This window comes from Urocampus carinirostris, chromosome 12 (genome assembly GCF_059441175.1).
Source record: "Urocampus carinirostris isolate Australia breed hairy pipefish chromosome 12, RoL_Ucar_1.0, whole genome shotgun sequence".
Lineage (NCBI taxonomy): Eukaryota > Metazoa > Chordata > Actinopteri > Syngnathiformes > Syngnathidae > Urocampus > Urocampus carinirostris.
The window spans coordinates 4,010,466-4,026,908 of record NC_142360.1 but is presented as its reverse complement, the minus strand read 5'-3'; the positions used below and the strand labels follow the sequence as shown (position 1 = coordinate 4,026,908).

Here is a 16,443-nt window from a genome sequence, read left to right as displayed (position 1 = left end):
GTGCGGCCGCGCTCCATGTTTATTGCTGAAAGCGGGTCCCGGCGGAATACATTTTTGTCGGGCCCGACGACTCTTTTTAACCCTTCTGGTCACCAAAAAGTAAACCGTACTCGTGCGGCCTCGATCTATTATCACCGATTGCATAATGCTGCAGGCGGGAGCCAGCACACAGTGCACTTTTGTTAGGCCTGGTGGATCTTTCTTTGCCGTTATTTCAGCCTAAAACAGAACTGCACTTGTGCCACCATGATAAATTGTCCCCAATCGGATATTTCTGCAAGTACGGGCTCGCAGAGCACATTATTATAGCTCTATTTCAGTTACTGTATTTCACTCTAAAATGAACTGTACTCGTGCGGCCATGATCCATTATACCTGCTTGCATATTGGTGTGAGCGCATTTTTGTCGGGCCTGGTGGCTTTTTTGCCGTTACTGTTTGTCTGCCTAAGATGATCTGCACTTGAACGCCTGCGATCCATAATCTCCTATGGTATATTGCTGTGATCGGAGACGAGCAGAGCATAGTTTCATCAGGCTGGTGGCTCTTTTTTTGCTGTTTCTGTATTTCCACCTAAAATGAACTGCACTCGTGCAGCTGAAATCCATTATTCCCGATCGCATACTGCTGTGAGCCCGGACCTACAGAAGGAACTTTTATCAGGAGGTATTTCGTTCTGGTCATCCTAAAATGAACAGCAGTTATGGCACCTATCCATTATCCTTGGTCGACTATTGCTAAGAGCACAGGTCAGCAACATTGCTGTAAGTTAGATTTTGTATTTCTTTTTTTTCTTCCCTTTTATTTTCTTTGTTATTGTATATGTTTGTCTTGCTGTCGGTCACCCCTCTTGAGGGATATGACCAAGGTAGATAGATAGATAGATAGATAGATAGATAGATAGATAGATAGATAGATAGATAGATAGATAGATAGATAGATAGATAGATAGATAGATAGATAGATAGATAGATAGATTTTGTATTGTGTGCACCTTTTATGGAGTACACGATACTACTGTAGTGCTTCTTTCCGCTGCTACTGGCATGTGGTGGCGCTGTGAGAGGTCACCCAGCATCCACCCCGAAGAAGAAATCCGCTTCCTCCTTCTAGTTTGTGTGTAAACATACTATACTGTATCTCCAGCGCACTAAGAACTTTGAAATGTTTATTGTTTAATATCTCGTGCACCCATTCAATATGGTTGGTGTAAAGTGTAAAGCTGTTTCTTTTGAAATGAAAGTGGAATAAGGAATGCTTGATGCGGTTGAGAAAACAGTTGGATCGGCCACTTTTTACTACAGAGGAGGAAGACGCCTAACTTTTGAAGCCCATCTTCCAAAAGTATGTTAAACTTCACTTTATTTATCTTTATAGAGCATATCATTTTACTAAATGTTTATTTTTCAGTACAATACAATACAGGTTACTTATACAAGCCTTAAACATACAAAATATAGCACTTAAGCAACTTACAAACAAATTCAACAAGCGAACGATCATCCGGAACCTATCTTGTTTGTAAATATGGCAGCGTATTTATAGTGATTTAAAAATACTCCCAGATGTACAAAATGTCCCCAAACTCACTCAAGTACACGTAACAGTGTAAAGGTAACTCGTTACTAGGGTGGCTATGATAAACGAGGTATTACAGTATGTTCAACTTGGAGATCATGGAAAAAAAAGTATCACAAAATGATGTACTTGAACAACCCAGGTCGACTTTGATATTTATGACGTTGATTATTTTTCGCCAAGTACGGTACACTCGTGAAAATATGACCCCAACATGTGGACGTTGCATAATGGGCAACTAATAACTGTTTATTTCCCCTTCAATCCGACTATTAGCACAATTCCCCACAGTTGAGACGCGTTAATCTCCATGGCGCAGATTCCAGAGTCAGTATGTTCTGCAGTTATTCGCCATCTGTGCCAACTATGTGTCCTAACCCGATGAAAATGTGAGCCCACAGTATGGATCGGCGTGAAAGAAAAGGAATAGGATAGAAAATATTCATATATAAAATATCAATTACATTATTTCTGCTTGGACTTCCATCCATCCATCCATTATCTGGACCGCTTATCCTCAGTAGGGTCGCGGGGGTGGTGGAGCCCATCCCAGCTATCCTCGGGCAGTGGGCAGGGGACACCCTGAACTAGTTGCCAGCCAATCGCAGGGCACAAGGAGACATACAGCTCAATCGCTCATTCACACCTAGGAACAATCTAGACTGGCCAATTAACCTGACAAGCACGGGGGAGAACATGCAAACTCCACACAGGAGGTTCGATCTCATGACCTCAGAACTGTGCCGCATTTGCGCTAACCACTGCTCCGCCGTGCTGCCCTATGCTTGGACTTATACATGTTAATTTTTTTTTTAATAAAATCAGGGACTTTCTGACAATACCCCTACTATATGGTCCTCCCACTGTGCCGCTAGGTTTTTCTTTTTTGACTGCAAGTCCAATTTCTTAGGGCGTTTTTATATACTACAACAAAAAGTTAGATTCCCGTTTTTCCTAAACTGCAGAAAATAAATATTGCACTGTTTGAAATGATTTTGATTTTGAATGAAGTATTTTCTACCTAGTAACGTTGGTAATATACATTTCTTGATGCCACAAGATTTTGTCTCACTTTTTTTTTTGCCTTAAGGATTTCTCCTTTACTTTTTTCCAAGAAAAAAATAGTCTTAAAATGATATTTAAAAAAAATCTTAATTAACTTTCTGTAATGGAGAATCATTTATTAAGTTTTTTTATAATGCAGTAATCCCTTCCTGTATCGTGTCCACTAAAGGGCGCCAGTTGGTCCAATCACCACACGCCTTTCCCTAATTAGTCTGATCCTTCATAAGGACACTTTAGACAGAGCCCATTGTGGAGTCATTTTTCACCATGAATTATCACCACCACTGTTTCTGGTTTAACCTGGTTTCTGAGGTTTGTTTTTTGTTTTCTGGTTTAAATTAATTGGTTGCTCATAAACCATTTGTTTGGGACTTGATTATTTTGTGATTAAATACCATCGTATGAGCGCCTTCCTCCTGCTTTTGGGTCCACTGCGGAAGTGCATCAATCCTTCCCTTTAATAAATCACACAACTCGTTCCAATGACACTTCCAGTACTTGACTCCTCATTTTGCAATCCTATCCCCTGCCTAATTACAAATGACCCCTTGGCAACACAACGACCTTGGACTGAAGAGGAAGAGCGGAGACCCGGAGATTGAATTTAATCCATCTACGTGAGTGCAGGGGGGTGAAAGTGACCTTTGCGCAAGTAACTTTCATTTTTGTTGTGCAGTGATGCAACTGGATTAGAGGGTTATTATACAGGAGGATAAAGCGAATCATGTGTGAAACGACTTCATCGTCACTTCATCGGGGCGAGCGCTAACGCTAAAGCTTCGAAAGGCTAATCGGGCCCCGTGTTGGACGTTAAATCAAGCAGAAGCAATCAAAGGGGGGAAACAAGTGAGGGATGAGAGGTGCACCCTGGTTGGGGGTTGCCATCTGTCAGCGCAGCTGATTATGAGGTGTCGCTCCCCCTTCGGAAGCGACCCCTCTGCTTGATGTCATACTTGAGAGGACCAGATTAAGGCTGTGTGCGTTTGGCATCTGCTCGACCGTATTCCCACATCCTTCGTTTACTTTGCTAATAAGCACGCAGAGACTGAATCGGTCAATACTGGAAAACGTGAGAAAAATTAAGATGGGGGAAATCCTATAGGGGGACTTCAAAGCTCACAATTACATACTCGCTGCTACATGAAACGGATTGTTGAGAAAAAGGAAAGCTCCTACAAAAAGAATACAAATATACATAAAAAAAGAGTATAAGGCAAACCTCAAAAACAAATATCTGCCAGAAATTAACAGGTCCACTATAAACCTTATAGGCTGGAGAATACTGTGAATACAATTGGAAATCATAAATACAATGAAGTGCTTCTCCATACAGTAATCATTGTAGGATGGTTCCATACTTAGATATACTTGTAGTTCCATTTTCGTAATAAAGATTCAAACTGCTGTTAGCTGTTATTTATTTTCATTGATTTGATTTTGATCTCAAGATGCTTTAATTCTGAAAAATCCTATAAAGGAGAGTTTGGTGCAAGGTGATTTTCGTTCGAGTTTGCTCACTATTTTTGTCCGTGGGCGATGGTAAGGCTGGATGATGGGCAGACCCAGCGGCGTCACCCAGCATACAGTGTGGCCCACTTTAGATATGAGCCTGGCGCTCCCTGTCAACCAGTCCTGCAGAAAACACAGATTTCACTTTTACAAGAAAAGCAGCACTGAGGCAGAGTAAGGTGTTTTAAAAGCAGAATTTTAATATTTTAGGGGTTCGGATCCAAATCGTATTTAAAAAGTACTGCAAACCCTTGTTTATTGCGGTTAATGGGAACTATAATACCCTTAATATGCAAAAACACACAACAATAATCGACCTGGGATAACTGATTGAGGCCGCATTTGTGCTATTCATTTTAAGTGGAAAAGATTATTTAAAAAAAAAAAAAAACAGGCAAAACACATGACACAGAGTTGGGATTTAGGCCTCGAATCTCAGCAATAGTTGTTCAGGAATAGTGGATTGCAGCAAAAAAGTGCAGTTCATTTAGAAAAGACCACAATGACATGCTTCAGCAGCCCGAACCAAAACATGAGCCCAGCTCTCATTAATAGTTGACTGGGGATATTGGATCGCGGCCACAAACGTGCATTCACTATCAGCGGGCTAGAAAGGAACGCCTCCTGAAAAAATGCCCGTTTGCAACAAAATGCAATTGGGGATAATGGGTTGCGCCTGCAAAACTGCAGTTAATTTCAGGTGAATATACCGTATCTTGGCCAGGCCAGACGAAAAGGCACTCTGATTGTATGTATAGAGGAACTACACTGCCACATGTCCATTTCGCCTAACCTTTTTCCCACCACTGACTCTGCCAAGACCTCGAAAGCCAAACATTGCGTTCAGTCACAGGAAGTGACCAGACTCTCCAGCTGTATAATAAAGTTTTGAACCCCCGGAATGTTTATTTTTAATCATGATTAGTGATTTGCATATGTCTGATGTTTCATGATAGAGGATTTATTCTATTTGTGGTCCAAATAAATATTTGACTATAATCTACAATTCATATAATTAACCAATTGGAGAACTTTATACTGAAAAAAGTGGGCTGGGGATTAAGAGGGACGATCGAGGTCAATGAGGGGCAACCAGAGCCACAATTCTTGGAGAGCCTGTGGTTCTCTCCGTCGCAGACGTCTGGATGAGAACAGTGTCAAGATCAACCGCCAAAAGGATAAGAACCTGGTTTTCTTCAGCTTCCTGCAAGGCCATGAGCTCCATGACTAGGAGTCAAAAAAGGTCCATCCATCCAAGGACTTACATATTGATAGTACTTATTATATAATATTTTAATAGTATTATTTAATATGTATGTACAACTTAAATGTATTTGACAGACACCAAGCGTTTGGAACACACTAACTAATTAGCATTGGTTTCTATCCCTGACCATATGAAAATTTCACCTTGCGATCCCCACCTCAGAACGTATTAATCTCATATCCCGGGGGTCTACTGCATTTGGTGTCCATATTTAGAAACAGTACTCTGCTTTTAATAAACGTGTTTTCGTTAAATTATTCACGCGTAATAAATCTCTTCCATGACCTTTATAGTGAAACAATTGTTGCTGACCTGCTGATGAACATGGGTAAGGATTGTTGCCCCAGTAATTTTTTCTATGAGGAAGACGGATGATCCTCGTCATCATTTTCTTATTTTTTCCGGGGACAGAAACAAAGACAAGGAGACGGCCGGAGGGGGGAGTGACGGATGGACTAACTAGATAGTTAGAGACTGATTGATCAATGAGTGGATTGATAGGTGACGGGCCAAAGGGGAGAGTGTGCCCAGAATAAATAGGAAGGAAGGAGGTCGGCGAGCTGGATTGATTGGTTGCAACAAATTCTTTATCTCCAAGCCGGACTGTCCCCACTCAATTCCCCAAGCGCCGGTTGTAGTAGCCGACTGGGACAGTGAATATATTGCATAAAGGGTTCGTATACCTTTTCATTGGCAAAATCAAGCACCTTTTTAGGACTTCTAAAACCCATTTACCCGTTTATTTTATATATGTAGCAATGCAGGATTTCGCAGTCTTCGTTTGATTTAACTACGATCGGGATTAGAGCCAAGATGGGCAAAACGAGATAGGACCAACAGAAAAAAAGGGTTCTTTAATGTATCTATTTGCAATTCGAATATCATTATACGGCGCACACAATTTGAAATGATCAGAATAGGTAAAACATAGGGGAAAATATATAGGGTGACAGTTAAGGATAATGTGCAAAGTCCCCGGCAGGTGAAACAGGGTGCCTTAAAAGGAGGTCGAGTGATGAATGGGTGCCGGGGGTGGTTTTTCACCTAATAATGCCAGGAATGAGTCATTACGAAGAAAGAATATGACTTTCTGGAGAGCTGGAAGCAAACCATCACGAGTTGGCTATAGTATAATTCAGGGGTTGCCAATCCATTTGAAGCCGAGAGCAACTTTTTTGTCACTGATTAGAGCGAAGGGCTACCAGTTTAATAGTATTTCTAAAATAACATGTTATTACTACGTCACTACTATGTTATTACCAGATTGTAGTTATTAGAGGTCAAAATAGGCTCAGTCAACCACTCAATAACATGGCAGTTCGAAATAATTTCAAGAAAATCACGTTGACCTATGATTTATTTCCAAAAACAGTCTGCGGGTTGCGGACTTAGGGTGCAAACATGATGCCCGCAGGCACAATGTTGAAATCCCCTGGTATAGTTCACCAGTGGATTTATACTTGGTGATGTGTTGTAGGAAACAAAACAAACACATTATTGTTTTAAACGTGCCCTTGAGAAAATCCGAATTAATTATAAGTAGATTTATAATAAGCTTAATTTTAAAGTGTTGTTCTGTTATATATTCTGATTATCAATCATTAATACTGTATTCTTTTTTTTTTTGCGATGAGTCGTCTTATTGCGTTTCAAGTTGTGAAAAATGGGGCAGGCAACTTCATGGCTGGGCAGGCAGAGTTGTCTGCCCTCGTGTCCGGTAACTTTTTGTCATGAGTTTCAGACACTGATATATATATATATATATATATATATATATATATATATATATATATATATATATATAATATAAAAATCAACAATTTATATAATATTCAAGAAAAAAATTTGTCTAGTGCAAAAAATCCTGTTAAAAATTGGGAAAAATAGCAATAAGTGAACATTTCTGATTTTAAAACATTAAAAATTTCAAGGAAAAAATTGCAAGAATTGGAATAAAATATTTTCGTCCTCAATAATTTTCCAATTTAAAATATATTACTCTTGTAAAATTGTCAGGAGAAAAATAGCAATAAGTGAAGAATTATCATCTTGTGCTACATCATTTTTTTAAATATATGAATCCAGTTTTTAAAAAAATGAGAAAAAGATTTGCTAAAAGTGAAGTCAAATCATCTTGTAGTAGCCAAAGTTCTAATTCTGAATATAATTTTTAAGTAAAAAAATAAAATGAATAACTAAGTGAAAGATATTGAAAAATCACTGTTCTAGAATCTTGATGATTGTCCAATTTTGATTATTCTATTTAAAAAAAAGAAAGTAATAATAATAATAATAATAATAATAAGCAAAAAGCGAAGAATTACTATGTTTTCTATGTGATTTTCTAGTTTAAAATATATTTTTTACCAGATAAAAAATATAGTAAAACATGTTTAGCAAGAAGTGAAACAAATCTGGTTCCTGACAAGTTTCTTGTTTAAAAATTATTTTTCCAGTTTAAAAGTAAGGAAAATGCCTGAAGTGGAGTGAAATTATTTTGTTCTAGATACTCTTGTAATTTTAAATAGATTTTTCTAATTACATTTTTGACATTTTTATCAAGAAGTGAAATGAAATCTGGTCTAGATATTTTTCGTAATTTACCATATTCAAAAAGTGAAAAATAACTGGAATATTTAATCCAGAAAATGATTTTCCGTATTAAATAATTGAGGAAAATAAATGAGCAAGAAGTGTGGTGAAATAAATCTTGTTGTGCATATTTTTCTAGTTTATAAATATGTTTCCAGTTACAAAACAAGAAGCCTTATGAATGAAAACTTGAAAAAGGGCACTCACCTGGATTTCTCTTGTCCCTGTAAACATTTCCTTTAGGCCACTGAACACTAGTCGCACCAAATAGTGAGAAGCTTCCCAGACGTATTCCTGAAAGACAAACATTTAGAATATTCCAGATTTCAATTCGGATACAATTCGGTTAACAGATGCCTGACTAACGTGAGAGCTCTCTGAATTTAATCGTATGGCCTCCGCTGTGCATATAAAGCAAGGGAAGATTTATGACTAATTAGGCCGATTTCCCGTGTAAGTACAGTACATCCAATGGAGCCCACAGCTGCCACCAGTCGCATTCAACACTACTCAAAAGAATCTCCCCAATGAAGCAATTAAAGAACCTGCAGCAAAAGTCATCTACAAAAACAGTTCTGAGTATGAAATAATAAAACTGCAATCCCTCATTACTTTGCGTTTTGTACTTTGCAGCCTTAGAGCGTGTTGAAAAATACTCCAAGATCCATATTTCATGTGTCAGGCCCAGTAGATTTTTTTTGGCCTGTACTGTATTTCAGCCTAAAATGAACTGCACCTGTGTGGTCGCGTTCCATTATGCTCGATCCAATATTGCTGCCAGTGGGGACCGGCAGAAGACACCTTTTTTGTTGAGAGATGTGCTGTTTCTGCATGCTTAAATTGATATGCACGGTTTAAGCTTTGATTAGTAATCCCCGGGTGGAGCAAGGGCCAGCAGAGCGCATTTTTTTAATGTTTAGGCCACTGAAGCGCTCCATTGTGGGCAAACTAAAATGAACTGGACTGTTTATGCCAAGATCTGTTTTCACTATTCGACTTTTGTCGAGAGCAGAGGCCAAGGGTGGAAATTTGTGTCATAAGCACTCTTTTTTCCCCCCCGTTCTATTCGCCTAAAGTGAACAGCACCCGGGCAGCCGCAATCTGTTATTCCGGGTCGACTTTACGTTGATTGGGGGCCGGAAGAAGGCCCTTTTGTCAGCAGGACCAACTAAAATGAAATGCAAAGTTGTGGCCACAATCTATTATCTTTGGTTAAATATTGCTGAGAGCAGAGGCCAGCAGAGCACTTTTTTTCAGTTCTGGCCATCTGAGCATGCCGTTTTGGCCAAACTAAAATAAACTGCATTGTTTTGGCTGCGATCCTGTATCCCCACTTGACTAATGAGCTAATTAAGGGCCAGAAGGCACTTTTGCCTGGATGTAAGATGTTCTGGCCGGCCTAAATTTAAATGCACGGCTTAAGCTGCGATCCAATACAGTGTTTATGTCTGAAAGCAGGGGCCAGAAGAGAACAAATGTTTTCTAGTTCAGGCCGTTGAAGTGTGCCATTGTGGCTAGAGAAAAATGAACTCCTCTGTTTTGGCCACAAACCATTATCCCCAGTCGACTATTGTAGAGGGCGGGGGCCAGAAGAGAAAATTCGTGTCATACGTAGTGGATCTTTTTTTCCTAATCTTTCCATCTAGAATGGAAAGTGCCCGTGTTGCTGCGATCCATTATCCCCAGGGGGCGGCAAAAGGCACATTTGTCAGGAGGTGTGTCATTCTGGTCTGCCTAAAATGAAATAATGTGGCCGGGATCAATAATCCCCGGTTAACTATTACTGGGAGAGCGCTTTTTAATTCCATTCGGGCTTCTAAATATACCATTGTGGCCAGCTTAAAATCAACTGCATTGAATTTCTGATTTTTGCATATTGCAGGCGGGTTCTGGTCCCTGTTAACGGCAATTAAGGAGGGATTACAGTCTATAGCGTCTCTGTCCACACGGGAAACGACCTCAACTTTGAGCGACTGGTATAAATCGAGTCCTGACAAACGAGCTTGGACCACTAAGGAGCCATTTGTACTCCCGCAGCTAAGAATAGAACACAGCATCACATGTCTGTTTTTTGTTCCCTTCCACTCCAGGCCTAGCTGATAAGCGTCTAATGTTTCACTGCGCTACGATCGAGTGCGTGATTAGTCCGAGTTGCCATTCGACGAGATTCGGCTGTGTCAAGGTCGAAGTGGACTCGATGGAGGTCGTCCGCCTCACAAAGAAGCAGGAGTATGGACTTTGCAACTTTTATCAAATGTAAAGACACCCATCTATATGGAGGACCAAAACAGCAAACATAATAAATGAATAAACGTATATATATATATATATATATATATATATATATATATACAGTATATACTGTAGATAAATCCAATAAATATCCAAGCAAAATATAGTTATTCAAAATTTACATTACAATAAATCCAAATAAAACAATATTTAGATGAAAATATGAAGAAACATCTAAATAAACAATTCGAAAATAAGAAAAAAAATACAATTAAAAAAACTGATTTAATGAAAATCACTCAATGGGCATTTTTTATTATTGTATTTAAAAAAATGAAATACAAACAAATAGAAAAATAGTAATAAATAAATGAAAAAATGAATACATGTCAAATAAAAAAAAAACCTGCTCTTACTTGTATTTTTTCATGAATGGTAGGTAATTATATTTACCTAATTTATTTTTGTATTTATTTTATTTGACCTTTTTATTCATGGATATATAAATTTAAATATTGTTGATTTTATATTTGTGTTTGTGTTTATCACCAACAAGAGCTCTAGCTTCCACTGGTCTAAATCTAGTGGAAGCTAGAGCGCTTGTTGGCGATAGGAATGAGTAGAGAGGTGTTGTAAAAGGATAGTGGGATGTTTGGACGCGTTCTAAGGAATGGGCAGGGCACTTGTATGATGTGGCAGGGATGAACGAGTGAAAGCTGTCGGGCCCTGCTGTTGAACATTAGAGTGTGTTGTGTCACCCTGACCCGAGTGACATGTCCCGTTTTCATCTGGAGGGACGAAAGCATGACCAACTTGGGTGCCGAGGTGCATAACTTGTTTGGGTGTTTGGGCATTTGGGTTGGCCATGTTCCAAAAATGTTTTTGTGAGTTTTTTTGCTATTTTTCCCCCTTTTTTCTTTTCTTTGTTATTGTCTGTGTTTGTCTTGCTATCGGTCACCCCTCTTGAGGGATATGACCAAGGTTGATAGTAGATAGATAGATAGATAGATATTTGTGTTTGATTTTGGAGTTATGAATGAATGAACGGCCTTTATTATCATTCCACAAAATGGGAGTCTATCTTTTCAGTGCAAGTAAAACAAAATGAAGACAAAAATGTGCAGAAAGATGAAAAGTTTTTAAAAATTCTGTTATTTTTCCACATTTATGCATTCCTTTTTTTATTTACTTAGGCAGCGTTGGTCAACCATGCTCATGCAGTGTAGGAGATCCCGTGAAGAGATCATGCTAAAAATAAACCAGAGAAGCAGCATGAGGACACCCCCCCCTCATGCCCTCGCCACTCTCCCCTCACCTCACGGGCTCCTTTACCTTTGGGAACTCATCAATCTCCTTGAGGCGCTTCTCGATCTGGAGCCTTCCCCCATAGCGAGTGACCCCGTACACCAAAGTCATCACTGTCTGCTTGACCACCTTCCTGCTGATGAAGCCCTCCAGGGTTTGAGCGATCTTCATCCCGTTTTTAGAGTCTCTAGCTCGGAACTCCTCCACCTGCGAAACGCGAAAAAAACGCAATCACGGCGCTGTTGCGGGGAGGACCGCTCTCGCGGCAATTTCATGCAATCAAGGCAACCTGGTTAGGAACTGCACAATCACTTCTTGCGCCGTAATGTTCCTGGGAGTAATCGGCGCTCCAACAAACACTGAACGTTTTAATTTTTGTTTTTTTAAATTGTGCATGAATGAATTCAGAGAAAAAATGCGCAGAGTGAAGGGGCCACTTTACTATTTTTAAATATGCAATTAGTTCTCATGCAGAGGTTGTTCTGTTTCCAATTTGAATGTTCGAAAGGAAGTGTTTTGTCTGGGAAATGTCTCATAAAGCAATACACTAGACCCCGGAAGTACCGCAGTCCCACCTCACAATATTTTCACTTTATGGTGACTTTTAAGATTATTTTTCTTCAGCAAACATTGCATGCAACATTGCAAGATGAGTAAATACAGGTACATACTAATGGCAAATGGAAAACAGCGACGTCATATACATGCAATCAATGCTATAAGTAGATTTATAATAAACTTAATTTTAAAGTGTTGTTCTGTTATATATTCTGATTATCAATACTTAATACTTTGCAACAATGTTTCTTTTGCGATTAGTCGTCTAATTGTGTTTCAAGTTGGGAAAAATAGAGCAGGCAACTTTATGGCTGGGCAGGCAACTTTTCAGAGTTGTCTGCCGTGGTGTCCGTTAACTTTTTGTCATGAGTTGCAGACACTGCTTTAAGTTTTTATCTATTTCTATTTTCTTAGTTTTCATAGAAAATTCATATATCATAATTTTCTATAAACTGGCATCGTAAACTATGAAAAATTCGTAGTATTTGGTCCAACTGCAGCAATGTATTGCCAACACGCGAAGTCTTTGAAAATCAATTGATATTCTGAAATGATTTAAAAGTGGAAAAGGGCATTATGGAATACAGTTCAGCCAATAACATATCTGTATTTTCATGATGCTGTGACGCAAACCAATAGCTGAAAAGCATTTTATATGACGTTGACCGATAGCAGACAAGCTTATTAAAGATCTAACTTGTCATATGGAAGGTTTTAATTTTCTAAGTTATGGGCACACAAAATATCTTTATGTTTATATAGTGAAGAAAATACAATTTAAAAACAAATCGTAAAGTGAAATTGTCCTATGGAGGGGAAGCCATATTCCGGTTGTCTATCGTCTACTGTACTAGAAAATAAGTAAATATATATTTATTTGAGGATAAAGTGCAAAACCTTTTACCTAAAAAAATAACTCAAAACGTGTGTGCATGTTATAAACGAGGGCTTGGGTGGCAGACTCGGATGTTTTATGGTAGAATGATTTATCAATCTCCACAATGCTGTAATAATGATAAAATAATAATAATAATAATAAGGCAGAGAACAGTTGCGTATCTCAAGTGAACTGGATTGAATTTGTTCGTAAAGGACATGACGTCACACACTACAACACTGCCGCTGGGGCATACATAACATTGCACAGAGAATAAAGGCGGTAGGCACCTGGCTGCGTTGCTCCAATGTTTGTCACAATTCTCGGTTTGTGCCAGGAAAAAGTAAAACAACATTTTGTATAAATTTTAACAGAAAATTAGGGGTGTGCTTTCTACATGTATAAGAGCTATACTCGAATAAATGCGGTAAATACCATTGGTTTCTATCTCCTTCCAGTGTTGGGCACGGTACTTCTAATTAGTTATTAATACTCATGATTAAGGGCTACATAATTAAACTTGACTACTTGATCCAATAAGTAACTGAGATAGTAACTGAATTAGTCTATAGAATATTAACTAGTTAACAGGGAAAATAACTATTTTTTTCACTTTAAAAAGAAGTTGTAGGTCAAAGAATTTGAACATTTCAGAGCAAATACAAAACACCACTGTGACGCCTTTGACTGTAGTTTACTTGAAGAGATGGGAATTCCTACTATTTTTAAAGAACCATTTTTACCCGGCTCGGCTCACTAAAAAAAAGCGGCTCTTTCAGGTCTCAAACGACTCTTTAGGTTGTTTTTGTTTCTTTAATCCCTGCAATACCTAATATTATGGAACATTATGCACGGAATGACTTGAAAAAGGGGGAAAATAAAGAAAAATGATAAAAATGGAAAAAAAAGATAGAAAGAAAAAAATTAGATGACAAAAGGAAAAAGAGATGTTGTATAAATACATTAAGCCTGAAAAACAGGAAATATAATTAAAATCTTTAAACATCTACAAAAAAGATAAGATACAATTTTTTTATGCCCAACATTTTTAGAGTCAATGACACAGAATCCCCTAAAATGCAAATGGACCATTCATCAAAGAAAAAAGGCATCGCAGGGAAAACCAGCCGTTGATTCGTGAGCGGCCGGCTCTTTTTGTTCCGTTCCAAGAACCGGCTCAAGAAGACGATTCGTTCGCTAACAACTCGAGTCGGGTGCTCAAATTCGTCGCGAATCAGCCCTTATTCGCCTTTTCTTTCGGTAAACACTATTCGTAATCGCGATCCAACTATATGGTAGCCCCTATTTTGAATGGTGAACTGATCGTGACGTAAACAACTTGAAAAACAGCGTCAGGTGTACAGGGGACACGCAAACAATGGCATTCTGCACCAAAGTAACGAACCATTTTTGACCGTCAGTTAACGGTCTTCAAACGGCAAAAAAAATAATTTGTTATATTTCCCCGTGACTGAAAAAGTTTAAAACAGCGTTATTCCCAACACAGTCCCCCGCTATATGGTAAACTAGCCTTGCAAGAGCCATGCCAAAATGGATTAATACTGTATTCCAAGGGGCTGTATATAATAACTTGACAGTGCTCGATCTTTCTGTTTTGAGAAAACACAACTGTATAATGAAATCGAATGAAGCTGGGTCTGTTTCCTATCCGGTGCACGCCAATGATGGCTAGTTTCTTTCTGACCTGCTGAGCTACGCCGCTGTAGACGTCCTGCGGCAAATCACAAGGCACCAGGTTGACTGACATGCCGCCAATCACGTCTCGGCCCAGTGCCGCGTAGTGCTGCAGCCCGTTACACGAGCCGTCCTGGAGATTAAAAGCAGCCAGGTGAGGGACATGAAAACAGAATCTTATATACTGTATTTATTAGTGTATAACGCACATTTTTCCATGCCTAAAAAGAACTCAAAGTTTAGGTGCACGTTATACACAAGGTTATACGGAAATGTATTCATAATATGAGTAATATTGCTTAGCACAATCGCAAAACATTGGATGCAACAGCAATTGAAACCGAGTCACGGCAGTGAGTGTGCTGAATCTTAACCACTATATTAGCAGTGATATAGATTACATATGAAAATGCACTATATTTTGTCTCATGACCACATTATCACATGGTACCAGAGACAAATGTTACAGAATGGAGAAAACAGAAATTTGTCCTGAAATATATAAACAAAACGCAACAAAGCACGTCGAGGGAAACCACTCTTTGGTGTATCTGATGATGAATCTGACTTTGAAGACCATTTATCTTGATATATTTTTCAAAAGTTCTTTCTCAAATTGTTTTGATTGTGAAATGAGTTATTTATTTTAGTTCTTTTTTTTGTCTATTTCCTGTATAGTTTTTTTTAAAGGATAAACAATATTTCACCAAACGTTCAAATGTGTTGATTAATTATAAAATTATTGAACTGAAATATGAACTGCATGTTGCATCCATCACCATTGGAAACAATCAACTAGGACCTCATAAATTATTGTATTCATCACTTCATCACACATTCAGAACAATTATCGACGCGAGAATTTTTCCTACCTATGCCGATGGATTGTGAACCCTGATTTCCAACAAATAGCATCGGCTGATTAAAAACAAAGAGGGGGGTGAGGGACAAACAGAGTTGCTGGATACAACTGGAATGTTTGATGTTTGATCTTACATTACACATAGTCCAGTGTTTTTTCCGAATTGCTCAGGCCACAATTGAATGGATTTGGGAGTACAGTCCATAAACATGCCCGATTAAAGTCGCCGTCGACGATAAAGCTCCGTTGGGGTGTGCAAGCTGCTGTTTATTAGCAGCGGGCAGGAGATTTAGCGCTATGCTAACGTTAGCATCCAGTGAAACGGTTAGCGATGTGAAGTAAACAGCAAACACAAAGACCACAGTTAACTCTCCCGGTACATAGAAGGGTCATAATGTGGCTCTCCAATGCCTCGCACAGACTATGAAGGGGTACAGAGGAGACAATAGCAAGTTGTGCTACTACTTTTATAGAAATGGAAAATATATTGTAATGAGGAACATAAATGCTTTGAAGCTTTTTAACAAGTCGTGTCAGCTGATTGAATATCATGGCGTGGCTCTCCGTTGCCTTGCCCACTTTAAGTGGTACGAGAGGAGACACGACCCAGTTGAGATGAGCCCTCGATAGAAAATCAAAATATATGATAACAAGGAACATTAATGCTAAGATTTTTCTAACAAGTTGTGTCTACTGATTGAATATCATAGTATGATATCTCCAGTGCCTCGCACACATTATAAAGAGGTTGAGAGGAAACATGACCAAGTTGTGTGTATCCCTCCATAGAATATCTAAATATATGATAACGAGGAAAAATATTGCTAAGATTTTTCTAACAAGTTGTGTCTGCTGATTAAATATCATTGTATGCCACTCCAGTGCCTCACGCACATTATTAAGA

General features: G+C 38.7%; 1 protein-coding gene across 1 annotated transcript in view; it reads right to left on the bottom strand.

The window, feature by feature from the left end:
• polrmt (polymerase (RNA) mitochondrial (DNA directed)) overlaps positions 1-16,443 on the bottom strand; it is a 74,245-nt gene that overhangs the window by 20,355 nt on the left and 37,447 nt on the right. The window contains exons 12-15 of the mRNA XM_088350188.1: positions 14,688-14,810; positions 11,575-11,754; positions 8,218-8,304; positions 4,161-4,274 (exon numbers count right to left, since the gene is read on the bottom strand). Coding sequence (XP_088206314.1) covers positions 4,161-4,274; positions 8,218-8,304; positions 11,575-11,754; positions 14,688-14,810 — 504 coding nt within the window. The remainder of the gene's footprint in view (positions 1-4,160; positions 4,275-8,217; positions 8,305-11,574; positions 11,755-14,687; positions 14,811-16,443) is intronic.